General features: G+C 37.9%; 3 protein-coding genes across 3 annotated transcripts in view; all 3 read right to left on the bottom strand.

The window, feature by feature from the left end:
* MOS7 (nuclear pore complex protein-like protein) overlaps positions 1-17,651 on the bottom strand; it is a 112,114-nt gene that overhangs the window by 86,900 nt on the left and 7,563 nt on the right. The gene's annotated exons all lie outside the window — the stretch shown is intronic.
* Positions 1,975-4,391, bottom strand: LOC149543404 (uncharacterized). The gene is made up of 5 exons (XM_089798192.1): positions 4,241-4,391; positions 3,973-4,125; positions 3,424-3,824; positions 2,881-3,286; positions 1,975-2,746 (listed from the first exon to the last, which is right to left on the bottom strand). Exons 1-5 carry the CDS (start codon positions 4,371-4,373, stop codon positions 2,166-2,168), a joined length of 1,674 nt encoding a protein of 557 aa, XP_089654318.1. The 5' UTR covers positions 4,374-4,391; the 3' UTR covers positions 1,975-2,165.
* On the bottom strand, positions 4,608-5,772 carry LOC149543403 (uncharacterized). Its single transcript, XM_089798193.1, has 2 exons — positions 5,458-5,772; positions 4,608-5,266 (listed from the first exon to the last, which is right to left on the bottom strand). Exon 2 carries the CDS (start codon positions 5,232-5,234, stop codon positions 4,608-4,610), a length of 627 nt encoding a protein of 208 aa, XP_089654319.1. The 5' UTR covers positions 5,235-5,266; positions 5,458-5,772.

The raw sequence follows: 17,651 nt of genomic DNA, 5'->3' as shown, positions 1-17,651 counted from the left end.
TGAATAAGGCTAGTAGTCAGTAAATTAGTCTCTGCAGTGAGTGAAATGATGAGAGGCACTTGAATCAATGTACCAAGCACATGACTTCACATGATATGCAGGTCTTTTAGCCATGAAGGCATAAAAGGCAGATTATGCCTGCTCAATGTGCTTTGCACTGTTCGCTTTGGGCTGCGAACTTGATTGCTTAGACTGCACAGCTAAGCGTTTCCGACATTCAACCTTCATGTGTCCAAACTTGTGGCAATAGTTGCATTGAATGTTCTTCTTTCGGGAACCATCTGATGCTGGAGTAGAAGACTTCTGCTGAGATGGCTGCTGAAACTTGCCTTTATCCTTCTGAAAGGATTTTGCAACAAAGGCTTGCTTTGTGGAGGTGGAACTGGAGCTGCTACCGAACTGTTGTTTCCACCGATCTTGCTGAAGCAACAAGGTACAGAGACCAATGAACTTCAAATCAACACCAGAAGATGTGATGTTGAGAGTCTCGATAAAATGCTCATAGGATTTTGGTAAACTCTGAAGAGTGATAACCACAATATCCTCTTCCTCCATCTTACAACCGATGGCAAGTAACTAATCATGGATTTTCTGAATCCAATTCAAGTGTGCCTGAAGCGAGGTGCACTCATCCATGACAATAGGAAACAGAGTCTTTTTCAGAAAGAAGGCTCTGCTTTTGTCAGAAGTCTCATGAAGTCCTTTGAGATGTGTCCAGATCTCGGCAAATGTCTTGCTGGATGGAATCTGAGAAAGCTGATCATCAGCCACAGATAATTTGAGAAGCATCACTACCTCTCAATTATTCAAACTCCATGTATCTTGATCAGGACCCGGAGAAGTCGGACGCTTAGTAGCACCCAGAACAAGTTGATCGATGTTCCGATATTCAAAAATTGCGATGATCCGCTGCTTCCAAGTGCCATAATTTCAACCATTGAATTTGGAGTTATGCTTGAGCAAAATATTTGTCAGAGATGCTATGACACGTTTTTCATTAAAAAACTATGAAAATCTGTGAAGGCACGCTCTTCGAGGCAAAAAAACGAAAGACCTAGAAAAATCGGAGTGACCCAAAAAAGAGCTCGAAAAACCCAAAAGGAATATGATGTCGTTTTTTGGATCCGCTGGCTCGAAAATTGAGGCACGAAATCGAGGCACACAGAAAAACGGACAACCCAATTGAGCTCTCAAAAAACCCACCAAGAATCTGAAATCAAAATATTTTTTCGAGCTCAAAAATTAGGGTTTGAAAAAAAATACAGTCGGCAGCCATGGAGGTAAACAATGGCAGGAAAAAGGACGTTTGCAGACAAAAAGATGCCCAATTTGTTCCAGAACAGAGGCATTTTTGTAGGGACAGCACAGACCAAAACGCACAAGAAATCACTGATTCACAGATTGTGATTTTCAGAAAAAACACCCAAGAAAATACGCCTTTTTTTCAAATGAATTTGCAGATTTTTGTCTCTGAAACCCTAGCTGTGACTAGGTATTACGAAGCACATAAAAGACTTCAGAAAAAATTTCGAAATTTTTTTTTGGAGTAGATAATTTCGAAAGAAATTATAAAAAATTTGAAAACAATTGAAGTCTAGGCTCTAATACCATATTACGGAAGTAATTGGTATATACTTGTTTATTATTAACAGAGACCGAAAGGTCAATTTATACCAAAGAAACGTGAATCGGAATCGGATCGGAATCGGCAAGGCCGAATCAAATCGTGAATCGGCAATGAATCGGCAATGAATCGGCGATGAATCGGCAAATTTGAAAAAACCCTTTAAATTTAAAGATTTTAACAATTTAAAACTTATTTCATGCACCCTTTATTGAATATAACTTAAGCACACTATAACATCATCAAATAGAAGTTAAAACTTAACATACATAAACATGAAACATAAAATCCATCACATACGTAACTATGTTATCTAAGATTCTAAAATGTAAATTGTAGGCTAGCTGAAGTAAATAGAAATCAAATGATCATAATGATTTAAATCATAGAATGTATGTAAGATGATCCATAAGACATCAAATCATAAATTTATGTAAGAATCTAAGATGAAGATCCATGAAAGTTTGAAACTTTGAAACATATGTCTATCAATGATTCAGTATCAATATCTGTAAACAAAATATAAAAACAAGGCTCCAGCTCAAGCCTCAGGCTCATAGTCATCATCATCCTCAACATCATCCTCAAGCTCGACTACAGCCTCAGCCTCAGCCTCTGAGTATCCAGTCTGCCTAGTAGCAAGGCGTCTAATGTAGGTCCTAGAGGACTGTCGAGCCATATCTCCCGCATATAAGATGGGCTCACGAATGTCGCTAGGGCCTGTGTCTGTGCGTGCACGTGTGCGTCTACCAATGCCTGAAGAACGTGCTCTAGCTGCCTCAGCCTCTATATCCACCTGGTCAATCCACACACGGTCTTCCTCAGTGAAGACTGGATCTACAACCTCTGTGAGCCACTCTGATTCTGGATCAATCTCCTCCAGAATGATCGGAGAGGAGTCAGTGCCCAAAATCTGTCTGATCCTAAGACGGAGGTTGTAATGAACGAAGACAAGATCATTCAACCTCTGCACTGTCAACCTGTTTCTCCTCTTCGAGTGGATGTGCTCGAACATGGACCAACTGCGCTCACATCCAGAAGCGCTGCTTGGCTGACTCAGAATACGAATGGCAATTTTTTGAAGTTTTGGGGTTGTGGCCCCAAACATTTGCCACCATCTATCTGAAATAAGGGAAAATAAAAATAATTAGTCTCATTTACAAATTACAAATTACAAGTTAACTCTAAAATTACATAATCAACTTTAAGTTTAGAATCTAGATTCATGAACATTGAATATATTATTTAATTTTTACCTGGCTGTATTGTTTCCCGAGCATCTATGGCTACCCTGCTAGAGAAAAGTGGCCCTTCTTTATTATTGAACTTATCAAGCTCAATAATTGCAACACTGCTATCCTCATCAGTACTCAACCTCTGGATCACTGTATATAATCCGGTGAGAACCTCCTCATCCGCCTTGAAGTCAGGACGGAAACGAAATGCCGAATTCAAAAAGTAAGCTGCTGCATGGATGGGTCTGTGGAGCTGATTCTGCCATCTCCTATCAATGATGTCCCAAATAGGGGCATACTTCTCCTGCACTCCTGCATACTGAGCTCTAATGGCCTCCTTGGCCCTATCCATGCCCTCATATATGTAGCCCATAGAGGGCTTCTCCCCATCAGCAGTTCGTAGGAGAGATACAAGAGGCTCAGTGGCCTACATATAAAGTAAAACAAAAATTTGAGTCAAAACTTAAACATAGAATAATTCAATAATATAAGGTAAAACTAAATCATTAAACAATTAGCATAGTAAACTGTAAAATATTAAATGTTAAATTGCAATAAAATTACCTTAAGTATTTCTCTAGCAGGTTTCCAAAAACCATCATCATCAAATATGCAATCCACCACATCTATCCCTGCAGTGGTCGTAGCATAGGAAGATGAAATCCACTCCCGCCCAACAAACATGCTCCTCAAATCATCCCTTGATGTCAACAAGGACTGCAAGGTGATGAAATTCGAGGCAAACCTCGTGATCCCTGGACGAGCTAACTCTTTGTCTCCTGTGTACTTCCTCATTGTGCTAAGGACAAATGAATGATTATAAATAAACTTACATATGTTTTTTGCCCTTTCCACACATGACTTGACCCACTCAAGTTTGCCAATTTCCTCCAACATGAGGTCAAGGCAGTGTGCTGCACAAGGGGACCAAAATATGGTGGGGTGCCTCTCCATCAAAAGTTTGCCTACAACAATTTTAAGATAATTAGAAATTCAAATTTCAAACATGTTAGAACTTAGAACTTAGGAAACTTAGAAATACTAAGTTAGAATTAGAAAAAGTTCAAAATTCAAATAAATTTATTTTCAAAACTTAAAAAGTTAAAAGTTTACCTGCAGCAACATAACTTGCTGCATTATCCGTCACCACTTGCACCACATGTTGTTCCCCCACCTCTGCTATAACTTCCTCAATAACCTCACATAAGTATGTGGCGTTTTTTACATGAGCAGAAGCATCAATGGATTTGAGGAACATGGTATATCCTACAAGTAACAAAACAACGAATTATAATTACTATTAGCAATCAACAAATCAAAATTTGAAATAGTCAATCACGATTCAAAATTATGTATGTAGGAAAGTAGAATGATCAATCACCTCCACAGGATACAAGAAAATTGAGGAGTGTTCTTCCCCTCCTATCTGTCCAACCATCAGTCATGATGGTGCAACCCTTTTCGATCCACTCCTTTCGGTTGTCCTCAAGCTCATGCCTCATATCCTCAACCATTTCCTCCAGGAGGTATCCACTCAACTCAGCCTCAGTTGGGGCTTTAAACCCGGACCACAAATGGCAACTGCATCTATCATGTTCTGCCAATAAGGAGTCCTGTCACAAATAGATAATGATATTGATTAGAAATTTAGATGTCAAAAACTAAAATCATAAAACAAGTAGATATAATTAAAGTTTTACTTTTACTTTTAACTTTAACTTTGAAGATAACAAAGAAAAAAGAATCAATTACCTGGCTGCAATAAATGGAATGTTGCAAAAGTACCAGAATTTGCAAATCTCTTTTCTGGCAGCATCATGAATCTCCTTGTTCAAACCCATGCCCTCAAGCGTGGGTTGGGAGCCAGGAGTAGTGCGGGGCACAAAGTAACTATCCATTCTGCTTTTCCGCACTCTAGGCCGCAATAGGTTGGTGTTGGACTCTGTCTCAGTATGAGACCGACTACCACTAACACTCACATGAGCACTAGCACTAGGATGAAAAGGAGGCCTAGAAGAACCCTCCCCAACACAACCTACGGATGCGGAAGTTGATGCAGATGCACTTGCAGATGTAGATGCGGTTGCGGATGTGGGAGCACGGGAGCCAATACCTCTTAACCCTTCAAGTTGCATTTTCTTAGTCAACTTGTCTTGTTCAATTTTTTCTAATGCCACTAAACAAGAGCGTTTTGCCTCAGCGGTTTGTTGAGTGCAAACTGTGACATCATGGCCAGGTATGCCAGCAATGTGGTATTTCAATCTATAGATACCTCCCGAATTTATTTTTTCTTTGCAAAATATACATTTTGTTTGATATTTGGTTCTCCCAGGAAACTCTTCATTATATTTCCAGCATTCATCTTTTTTACCCATTGTGGAAATTGGAAAATGAAAGCAAAGGGCTGCTGCAATAAAAAAATTCATGTAAAAAATCAAAGTTTGCAACTAATAAACAAAAACTACAAAACAACAAACCCTAGTTTGCAATTTAGTAAAACTAAAAATAAAAAACATTCAAGATTTGCAAATGAACACTAAAAAAATTTAACAAAAAATGCATACTACACTAACATGCAAAAAAAAAACCAACACTTACCTCTTGCAAATGAGTTGAGGAGTGTTGATATTGACTCCTTAATGCTCCCAATGCAATTTATGGCCTCCCCAAATGGACTTCTGATCTCTTTGGTGCTCTTCCTTCTTGCCGGTTGGAAACCTATGGATTCTCTTTTCTCTTCTTCTCTCTCACTCTTCCTCTCTTCTACTCATACTAAGCAAATAGAAGGCTCTTTAGGGTTATAACAAAGAGGAAAGTCAACTTAGAAAGCAAATAAAACATGTGTTTTTTTTAAAAAATTGAACTTTCTATCCTTGCTGCCGCGGCCGATTTCTGGAGATTCACGATGGCGATTTTGGCGATTTTTGCCATGAATCGCCGATTTTGGCGATTCTGGCGATTCACGCGAAAAAATCGCCACCAGCGATTTCCGATTCCAAAAAAATCGGGAGCCATGAATCTTATCGCGATTTCAGCGATTTCGGCGATTTCATGGCGATTTTTGGAACTATGATTTATACAAAAGAATAAAGCGATGTTTCCCTAAGAAACTATCAAAAAGAATAGAAATATTCTATTCTAACAGATAAAGCTAAAAAAGCGAAAGCTAACTAGATATTTACAATAGATTACCAATAACTAATAATAGACAATTATCTATTATTGTAATATAGGAATTATCATACATTTAAAATAAATTATAACATTAATAAAATGTATATAGTAATATATATAAAATAATTACATATAAATATTAATAAGAAATATAAAATATAAAATTCATTCCAATAGTAAAACTAAATGAACTGAATAAAGATAAGATAATAAATGATAAAATTAAAAAACCTTGGTAGTCGGGAATGGAAGGTCACTATGGAATGATGCAGCCATTTCTCACCAAACAAACATATACTATATGAAACCAAGGAGTTAATATTGACTGCAATCATTGAGAAAAACACAAAAAATGAGGGATTTTGTACATTCGACAACACAGACCATTCAACAATATCTATCGACCAAAACAACTGAGTATTGGTGATAATACATCATGCATCTGCAGATTGCTGCAAGCATTGAACATAGATGGCTTACAGAGCAAGACAAAACACAGGAGCAAGCATGATGTGGAACAGGCATGATCCAGACCTGCGATATCTTCCAAACCAAATTGACTGGGACTCGAATAACAATTTCAAATATTATCTTTGATTTTAGTATGAAGCGTGGAGAAGAACAAATTGAACAGGAGTTATGAGGAATTCAAAACATATTGAATGCTCATTGAAGATCTATTCCAGTTGGCTGCAATCAATACCATTAACAAAACTGTTGCATAGGAGTATAAGTTCGTAGAGCACTGGCCAAGAGCAAAGGCTTTATGTGATCAAGAATGGACTTGAGTAAACACCAGACAATTGGTAGATACTCGCACATACAGAAATACGATCAATTTACATAGTAGATAACAATCCATCATTACTAGCTAGTGGAGTCATCAATCACAAGTCTTGGAATCTGCTGGTTGTAGAGACTAAAGCAAATAAAACCACAAATACGATAAGGCTCCAATATGGTGCAAAAACTACTTTCTGTCAAGTGGTAGAGTTGATCAATAATATAGGATGCATGTGATGATAAATGCCCAAACTGGATAGCTGCGTAGGGATACACATAAATCTACTTGATCACAGAACAAAACTCTTGATATCAAGCACAGAGAATAATTGTGGACTGCTGTTCATCCTAGATCTACAGTAAAGCTATATAGGTTGAGGCTCATTGTGCAAATAATAATCTTTGATTGTGGCTCCTATGTTTGCACCGAAGGAAGAAACAGAAAAAGTACAAGTCATAGCTGTATCTGTAGAGAATGGGAATATTATATCTTGATTGTTCACTTTGCAAACAATAATATTTGATCGCACAATAAATTTGGCAAGGAACGTTACAAGGGAAGTTCAACATACATATACTAGCAGTTCATGAAGACATATAGATATATGAGGTGTCCAATCAGTCTTGGAAGAAATCAGTCCAAATCTCGTAGGACTGGAGGAAGGGGCATTACAGTGGTATCAGATCATGATCGTGCCATCCTGTAGGGTAGGAGAAGATCTACAGAATCTTTCACTATTAAGAATTAATACAGAAAACTATTAAAGCAGAATTGAAGAGAACTTGAGCAAGGTATAAGTCAAAATTGGAACAAAGATTAAGGCATTCTTGGTGAGTGTCAGAACTTGATTTAGATGTTCTTGGTGAGCGTCAAGGCTTGATCAAGGGCATTCTTGGTTAGTGTCAGAGCTTGATCAAGAGACATTCTTGGTGAGTGTCAAAACTTGATTTAGATATTCTTGGTGAGCATCAAGGCTTTATCAAGGACATTCTCGGTGAGTGTCAGAGCTTGATCAAGAGACATTCTTGGTGAGTGTCAAAACTTCATTTAGATATTCTTGGTGAGCATCAAGGCTTTATCAAGGACATTCTCGGTGAGTGTCAGAGCTTGATCAAGAGACATTCTCGACGAGTGTCAAAACTTAACTTAGATGATCTTGCTGAGCATCAAGGCTTGATCCAGAGACATTCTTGGTGAGCATCGAAGCTTGATTAAGGACAATCTTGGTGAGTGCCAGAACTTAATCAAGAGACATTCTAGGTGAGTGCCAGAGCTTGATCAAGAGACATTCTTAGTGACTGTCAAAATTAATTTAGATGTTCTTGGTGAGCACTGAGGCTTGATCAAGGACATTCTTGGTGATTGTCCAAAACCTGATTTAAACATTCTTGGTGAGTGTTGAGGCTTGATCAATGTGCATGTAAATCAAACCTATGATCAGACTGTTATGGTAATGGCTATTTGCAGATTTGAGGAATTCTAATCTATATATTTTGCTTGCAGGTGATAATCAAAGTGGAATAAATTAAATCAATACTGAAAACTGTTAGCCAAGTCTGAATATTGGTTATTTCTATCTAGGGCGGAGAGGACAATTCCTCTCGACCACACTTTTGAATGCATGTCCCTACTATTCTAAGGGCACTTCGTTCAGTTTCACTTGTACTGGACCAAGCTAAACAGGATGGTCGTGACTGAACACTGCATTTGACGGTGCGAACAAGACCGGGCTGCCGAGAAAGGAGACTGCCCTTTATTCTGCTCTGAAGTCCCAAGCTGAAGAGATAGAATCATTTATGAATTTCAACCATTTAATCCCTTGGATTTGGTCCTTATATATACTCATGTCAATAGGCATGAATTAGACGGTCATGTCTATTCATTTATGAAAGGACACAATGCATGTTAAGAACTCTTCTAAAAGTTGCGATCCTTAATCAGGTATGTTTAGTTACTAAACAAATGTTCAATATGACCTCCAATCTTGATCATTCACTCAATCCAATCTGATAAGTATTAGATCAATATCTTGTAAGGTTTTATTAATCGATCACCACAAGATAGTGTAATCTGAACACCGAGATTTTCATGCTTAGTTTATTATGAATAGTTTCAGTTGGATACAAGAGTAATCTCTGTGAGATTGATGGCAAGATAATTATCAGAACTGTGTATCAGAAGCATGATGTGGAAAAGGCATGATCCAAACCTGTGATATCATCCAAACCAAATCGACTGAGACTAAAATAACTTCAAATATTATCTTTGATATTAGTACGGAGGCTGGAGAAGAACAAATCAAACAGGAGTTACGAGAAATTCAATATATATTGGATGTTCATTGAAGATCTATTCTAGTTGACTGCAATAAATACCATTATCAAAACTTTCGCATAGGAGTATAAGTTCGTAGAGCACTGGCCAAGAAAAAAGGCTTTAAGTGATTGAGAATGGACTTGAGTAAACACTAGACAATTGGTAGATACTCACATACAGAAATACATCAATTTACATAGTACATAATAATCCATTACCACTAGCTAGTGGAGACTAAAGCGAATAAAACCACAAATATTAATATGGCTCTAATATGGCACAAAAACTACTTTCTGTCAAGAGGTAGATTTGATCAATAATATAGGATACATGTGATGATAAATGCCCAAACTGGATAGCTACGTAGGGATAGACATAAATCTAATTGATCACTGAACCAAACTCTTGATATCAAGCACTGTGAATAATTGTGGACTGTTATTCATTCTAGACTGCAGTAAAGCTATATAGGTTGAGGCTGATAGTACAAACAATAATCTTTGATTGTGGCTCCTATGTTTGCACTGAAGGAAAGAATAAAAAAGTATCTATAGAAAATGGGAATATTATACCTTGATTGTTCACTTTATTATACCTTGAATGTTCACTTTGCAAACAATAATATTTGATACCAAGATAAATTCAGTAAGCAACATTAAAAGGGAAGCTCAACAAACATATACTAGCAGTTCATGAAGATATATAGATATATGAGGTGTCACATACATAATAATTCTTGAAAGGAATCGGTCCAAATCTCAGAGGACCGGACAAAGTGACATTAGACTGTTGAAATGCAAGAGAGCCAAGTCCTCCCTTGGCGAACAATGAAGATCATCGCTTGGGATGTTGAGGGCTTGACAGCTGCTAAAAAATGACACTTGGTGAGCGGTCATTGGAGAATTTGTCGGTGGATAAAGTTTGTTTACAAAAACTAAGTTATATCAGGACGAAGGAGTGAAGCTTTTTAAATTTTGCAAGCAGTGGTCTAGGGTTTTTTGGACATCGTTGGGACTGTCGATGGCCTGGGAATCTTCTGCTCCCTCAATAGCATGAACATAAAACTAATGGATTCAAACCAAAACCAGATGATGTGTTCAGTCAAAAACTTGTTGGTTGATACCAAGTTTACTCTATTTAACATATATGGGCCTATTAAAACAAAGGACAAGATGCAAGTCAAGAGAAGCATTGTAATCGAGAATCTAGGATGTGATATGATACTGCTTGGTGGAGACTTTAATGCTATAGCATATCTGAAAGAAAAAAGAGGAGTTTTCAAAAAATCGATATAGTGATATTGGATTATAGAAATTTCATCAGTGATGCCTCGATGATTGATTGTGTCCCAAAAAATTGGATGTTCACATGGACTATTGGACGCAAAGAGATAGATCGAAGGGTAGGGCCAAAGGCTCGCCTAACAATCAAACAACCCTTGCTAAGTTCCACAACGAAAGCAATTCACAAAGGACAATACCAAAAAAGAGAGAGAACCAGAAATCATTCATTTATTCATCAGATTTTTATCATACACGCCCAACTATGAGGCCTTCGAAGTTATGGAAAAGATCCAAATATGCAAAAAAAGTCCTCTAGCTTGCGAGATCTACAATCTCTTCCTCTAATTCCCTCTACTTAATTGCTACCAAACCTAGACCAAGATCCTCTATTTATACTTTGTCAAACGGCTTACAAAAGTTTCTAGATCATCACATTGAAGAACATCAACCAAATAACAGTCAACATGCATCTCAATGATCGATCCCATACATTAAATCATGACCTAGAATAAAATACAAAGGTCGGCTCTCAAATAAGAACTAAACAGACAACTCAATGAAAGAAGAACGAGACATCATTGAACAACAACCACAAAAGGTCACTAAGGCATTCGGTGAACGCAAAACAGAAATCACTTGGCAAACAAAGAACCCAAGCCACTCAATGAATGAAGACAAGATGATAACGGAGCACATATCTACCAAGCAGGATAACAATGCAACCCAAGATGCTCCTACATCAGACAATTGGGGCTGAAAAGAAATGATTCTCTTGAATCATGAGTGTGTCACAACCAACCCAAGCTGAATCCAACTCAAATTGAGAAATCCACTTAGCATCTTCAACTAGCCTAGTCTTCCTATTTACCAAATACTCCAAGTAATCCTTTCCTCTTGTACTCTTACCAACTCTCTGATCCAAAATCTGCTCTAACTCTTTAGTCTGCTTCTTAGGATAATCACTCGGTATTGTCAACTCATCCTCAGATTCATGATACTTGTACAAATCAGCAATATTGAATATAAGAGATATATCCATGTCATCAAGTAACTCAACTTCATAAGCATTACCACTATCAAATTTCCTCAAGATTCCGCAAGGACAAAACTTCTTCATCTTCAACTTACTATATGTGCCAATAAGAAATCTACCCTTTGTCATCGGTAGATATTGTATTGTGTAGCCAACGTCGTCGGTAAATATTATGTAGCCGACAGACCCCTTCGGGAAGGTTCTTCAAAACGATATATGTAAACCGTGGGAAATCATTGTAATCATTGTAAGCATTATGTAATCTCTTTGGCATATTTGCGAATAATAAAAGGAGTACTATTGTTACATGTTCTTGTCTATTGTCGGTATGCATTAATCTATTCACCCATACAGTAAATATTTGGCGTCGTTGCATCTGAGAGATCTCTATCAGTTGAGAGGGAGACTAGAGAGAAGATAGTCACGGACTTGGTCAGCCAGTAGGTAGCGTGGGCAGCTGAGCGTGCAGCATTATTGCGAGACAAGGAAGCGGTCGAGCAGGAATTGCAATTAGCCAAGGCCTAAGCTATGGACGCAGCGCTTCTTCTGAAGGAAGCCGTAGAGGTTAATACGCGGACTCAGAAGGATTTGCACATCTGGACGGATCAAGTGGATGAATTGCGCCGACAACAGCACTCTACAGGAACACAACCTCCTCTCTAGTATATATTCTTTCTATATTGTATGTTGTTGTCTCCTATTTTGTTAGTTCTGAAGTCGCCAGGAGACGACTTTTCTTTTTGGGGGGGATGATGTCGTCGGTAGATATTGTATTGTGTAGTCGACGTCGTTGCTAAATATTATGTAGCCGACGGACCCCTTTGGGAAGGTTCTTCGGAACAGTATATGTACACCATGGGAAATCATTGTAATCATCATTGTAAGCATTATGTAATCTCTTTGGCATATTTGCGAATAATAAAAGTTGTACTGCTGTTACATGTTCTTGTCTATTGTCGATATGCATTAATCTATTTACCCATATGGCAAACACCCTTCTTCAAATGAGCCATCACCTCATCACCAACTTCAAAAATCATGTCTTCTTGACTTATATGCATTCTCCTTGTATTTATGATTACTCTGTACCAACGTATGTTTCACTTCCTCGTGTAAAGCCTTCATAACTTCAGCGAATTCTTCTCCTTCAGCACTCCTCTTCTCTTTGCCAACAATATCCCTCAAATCTGATATACCTCTAGGTTGCATTCCAGTAACAATCTCTAATGGTGTTTTCCCAGTACTCTTGTTCACAAAATTATTGTATGCAAACTCTGCTTGTGCCAATACCAAATCCCAGTTATTCAACTTATCCCCACCTAAGCATCTCAACAAATTACCATGTTTTTGTTCACAACCTCTGTTTGTCCATCAGTCTGTGGATGAAATATAGAATTGAACTTCAACTCGATGTCTATCTTCTTCCACAAAGTCTTCCAGAAATAACCAACAAACTTACTGTCTCAATGGGTTACAATACTCTTCGGTAATCCATGCAATCTAGCAATCTCTTTATAGAAAAGCTCAACGTGTACTACATCAAATGTCTTCTTAAAAGGTGTGAAATGTGCCATCTTGGAAAATCTATCAACAACAAATACATTATCTTGCCCTCTTGCTGTCCTCGATAAACCAAGAACAAAATCCATAGTGATATCATTCCAAGCTTTCTCAGGTACTGAAATAGGTGTATAGAATCAAGTATTTTTAATTAATCCTTTTGCAACTTGACAAACTCCACAACTCCTTACAAACTTTTGAACATCATTTTACAACTGCAATCAATAATACTTCTCCTTAAGCATATTCAATGTCATATCAATACCAAAGCTTCCAACCAATCCACTACTATGTTTTTCCTTAATCAAATTAACTCTCATAGATCCTCTCGATAGACCAATTGAATTCCTTTGAACATACCTTCCTGAATGAAATAATCAACAAACTTCCTCGATTGATCTAGCATTGGTGCTCTACACTCTCCACGCCTCAGAAAAATTTTGGGTCAGTCTCATGCAAATCCTTCATCTCATCAAAGCCAAGAACTTCAACTTTCATCGTGGTTAACAAAGAGCTTCGGCTCAATGCATCTGCAACTCGGTTAGAACTCCACTCTTATGCTTGATCACAAATGTGAAACTCTGCAGGTACTCAACCCATTTCACATGTCCCTGATTCAACTTATGTTGACTCCCCAAATATTGTAAAGCCTTATGATCAGTGTACAACACAAACTCCTTAGGAATCAAATAATGTCTCCACTTCTTCAAAGCTTGAACAATAGCATAAAGCTCTTAATCATACACAAAATACTTCCTTTTAGCATCATTCAACTTCTCACTAAAGAAAGCAACAGGTTGACCTTCCTGACTCGACACAGCACCAATTGCACTACGACTAGCATCACACTCAACTTGAAATACCTTATTGAAATCAAGCAACGCCAACATAGGCAATTCAGCAACCTTGTGTTTCAAATTCTCAAAACTCTTATCAGCTCCATGTGTCCACTTGAAATACCTTATTGAAATCAAGCAACGCCAACATAGGCAATTCAGCAACCTTGTGTTTCAAATTCTCAAAACTCTTATCAGCTCCATGTGTCCACTTGAAATCCTATTTATCCCCTCTCATTGTTTCTATTGTAGCATTACAAATCAAACTTAAATGTCTAATGAACTTCCTATAGAAACTTGCCAACCCATGAAATGATCTTACCTCACTCACATTCTCAGGTGTAGGCCACTCAAGCATTGCCTTAACCTACTCAAAACCCATCTTCAAACCATCAACAGAAATTACAAATCCCAAATACACAACTTCCTCCTTAATGAATGAACGTTTCTTTAAATTAATCAACAACTTCTCCTCTTTCAATCTCTATAACACTTATCTAATATGCTCAAGATGTTCTTCCTTAGACTCACTGAATATCTGAATATCGTCCAAATAGACAATCGCAAACTTACCCAGAATTTCTTCAAGAATTCATTCATCAACCTCACGAAAGTACTCTGTGCATTAGTCAAACCAAAAGGCATAACCAACCATTCATACAAACCTTCTTTTGTCTTGAAAGCAATCTTCCACTCATCAACTTCTCTGATTCTAATTTGATGATACACCTTCTTCAAGTCAATCTTTGTAAAATATCTTGCTCCACTCAGACAATCCATTATATTATCCATCCTTAGCATAGGAAACATATGCTTCACTGTTATCTTGTTAATAGAAATGGAAACAGTACACATTCTCCACTCACCATTCTTTTAGATGCCAATATAGCAGGTACAACACATGGACTCAAACTTTTTTTGATCAAACCTTTCTACAACAATTCCTGCACTTGCCTATTACTTTCTTCATTCTCGGTAGGTGTCAATCTATAAGGTGTTTTGTTCGGCAAACTAGCTCCAGGAATCAGGTCCATACAATGACTTATACTCCTTACTGGTGGTAAACCATTAGGTACATTCTCTAAAATAATCTCTTGATACTTGGTGAGCAACTGTTCAACTTCTGTTGAAACTCGATCAATACTAGCATTACTCAGTGCACTAGGAATCACAACAAAAAAAACCTTTTCTTTCCTCACATGTTTCACAAATTGATTTCCATTAACCATGCAAACCAGTACCGTGGTACAATGGTTTTCATTAGGTGTCTCTATCAAAGGTAACACGACTTGTCTTTTGGCATTTGCCCAAATAGTATATTGATTCAATCTACCACCATACAATGCTTGTCGATCATACTACCAAGGTCTACCCAAAAGTCTATGGCAACAATCCATAGGCATGATATCACACAAAACTTCATCATTATAGTTCTGAGTCTTGAATTTCACACGACATTGTTCACTTACTAGTAACTTATGCTCATCCTTGATCCAAGCAACTTAATAGGGTTTAGGGTGTCTCATCCTCTACAACTACAACTTATTAACCAGCTCCTCCGATGCCAAATTCTTTGAACTACCACTATCAATGATCACCTTACAACATTTTCTTACAATTTTGCATCTGGTTTTGAAAAGACTTTTCCTCAGCAGGGATTCTCCATCAATATTCTCATTACACAAAGTTCTCCTCACCGTCAAAATTTCTCCTTTTTCGGGTCCATTTGGTGGACTCACAAATTCTCCATGGACTAAGGCATTTTTGCTACTACCTTCAGTTTTCTTCCCAGAATAGTTACACTCAAAGGCTCTACGTCCCTCTTCACCATATTTGAAACATGTTCCATAAAATCCTCCTCTCCCATAACCACCTCAGTAAGAACTACCACCTTTCCACTCGGTCTTTCCTTTTTCGTCACTTTTTCACTTTATTTTGCCCTTTTCTTGTATAGTATTGTCAGGATTTGGTATTCTCTCCATAAGATCTACCTGTGCCTCTTTGAAATCTTCCTTCTATACCTCTTTTTATCTGTGTTCATGCTTCTTTGTCAAGATCTCCTCAGCTTTCAAGGCATATTGACATGCTTCTTCCACACTATCCAATTTCACAAAATTGATCTCATCTTGAATTATAGTTCTCAAACCATTCAAATATCTAGCTACTTTCTCTACCTCATCATCCACATGTCCAAATCTAATGTCTAATATGTAGAACTCCTCAGTATACTCCTTCACACTCATATCTTTTGACATCAAATTTTGCATCTTCCTCAACAAATTAACTTGGTAATCAACAGGGAAGAACTTCTTCAATTTATTTACCATCTTTACCCATGTCCTGATCTTCTCTTTCCCTTTCCTTTGTCTATGAATTTGCAAATGCTCCCACCAAAGTGAAGCATGGCCCTTCAACTTGGTAACTGTTATCTTCACTTTCTTGTTATCAGGGGTGCCTTCAAATTCAAATAACTTCTCCATCTCAGAGATCCAATCCAACTAAGTGTTGGTGTCCAACCTTCCATCATAAGCAGAAACCTCAACAACAAGCTTATAATGTGCCCTAGATAAAACTCTCAATAATGATTCCTCATCAAATTCCACCTCAGGTTCAAGGTTAGAGTTTGATGCTCCTAGTGCTCCTTCATCATCACTAACATCATCAAGGTGTACTCCTCTCATTTGGGATGTCTCAACACCATCAAGAATGGCTGCAATTTGTCTCAACATGTCCATAATCGCATTATCAACATTTCCTTTACCATGAACCATTTTCACAACAAGTTCCTACAAGATTGTAACCCTCTGCAAGTTATAGGTCAAACATCAACTCTACTACCCTATAACCAAATCCACTTAGGGTTCTACACGATCCAATCTCTACAAGGACGAAACCTTGCTCTGATACCACCTGACACAAGGAGATAGATCAAAAGGTAGGGCCAAAGGCTCACCTAACAATCAACCAACCCTTCCTGAGTTACACAACGGAAGCAATTCAAAAAGGACAACTCCAAAAAGGAGAGAGAACCAAAAATCATTCATTTATTCATCAAATTTTCATCATAATGCCCGACTGTGAGACCTTCCAGGTTACGGCCAATACAAAGATCCAAATATCAGCTTGTGAGATCTACAATCTCTTCCTCTAATTCCCTCTACTTATTATTGCTAACAAACCTAGACCAAGATCCTTTGTTTATACTTAGCCAAAGGGCTTACAGAAGTTTCTAGATCATCGCATTGAAGAAGGCCGACCAAATAATGGTCAACACGCATCCCAATGATCGATCCCATACATTAAATCACAACCCATAATTGAATACAAAGGTCGGCTCTCAAATAAGAACCAAACAGACAACTCGGTGAAAGAAGAACGAGACATCACCAAACAACAGCCACAAAAGGTCATCAAGGCACTCGGTGAACACAGAGATGAAATCACTCAACGAACAGAGAACCCGAGCCTCTCAGCGAATGACAACAACTCACAATGATAACGGAGCACATATCTACCAAGCAGGATAACAATGCAACCCAAGATGCTCCTGCATCACTATTTAAAGGATTGGATTTACCAACATATTGAATGATTGGGTAGGTTCCTCTTGGGTCATGATTGGCAGAATGATCTCTACAATCATGAATCTTGTATTCTTCCAAACTCTATTTCAGACCGGTTCCTGGTTCAATTTGGAGTTAGAATGATCAAAAAGCCAGCCAAGGGATATTTCAAATTTGAGAATATGAGGTGACGGGACCACAATATAATCAGTAAATTGGAAAAATGGTGGGAGGAGACCGCAT

This window comes from Cupressus sempervirens, chromosome 8, assembly GCF_028749045.1.
Source record: "Cupressus sempervirens isolate cs-2001-9-10 chromosome 8, ASM2874904v1, whole genome shotgun sequence".
NCBI lineage: Eukaryota > Viridiplantae > Streptophyta > Pinopsida > Cupressales > Cupressaceae > Cupressus > Cupressus sempervirens.
The sequence above is the reverse complement of the archived record's forward strand: the minus strand, read 5'-3'. Positions and strand labels throughout refer to the sequence as shown.

Excerpts from the sequence above, each read along its gene's own strand:
- LOC149543404 (XM_089798192.1), bottom strand. The coding sequence starts at position 4,373 with ATGGTTGAGGATATGAGGCATGAGCTTGAGGACAACCGAAAGGAGTGG. Across the intron at positions 3,825-3,972 it reads AGCAAGTTATGTTGCTGCAG|GCAAACTTTTGATGGAGAGG; the intron begins GTAAACTTTTAA and ends AAATTGTTGTAG. Across the intron at positions 2,747-2,880 it reads TCGGGAAACAATACAGCCAG|ATAGATGGTGGCAAATGTTT; the intron begins GTAAAAATTAAA and ends CCCTTATTTCAG.
- LOC149543403 (XM_089798193.1), bottom strand. The coding sequence starts at position 5,234 with ATGGGTAAAAAAGATGAATGCTGGAAATATAATGAAGAGTTTCCTGGG.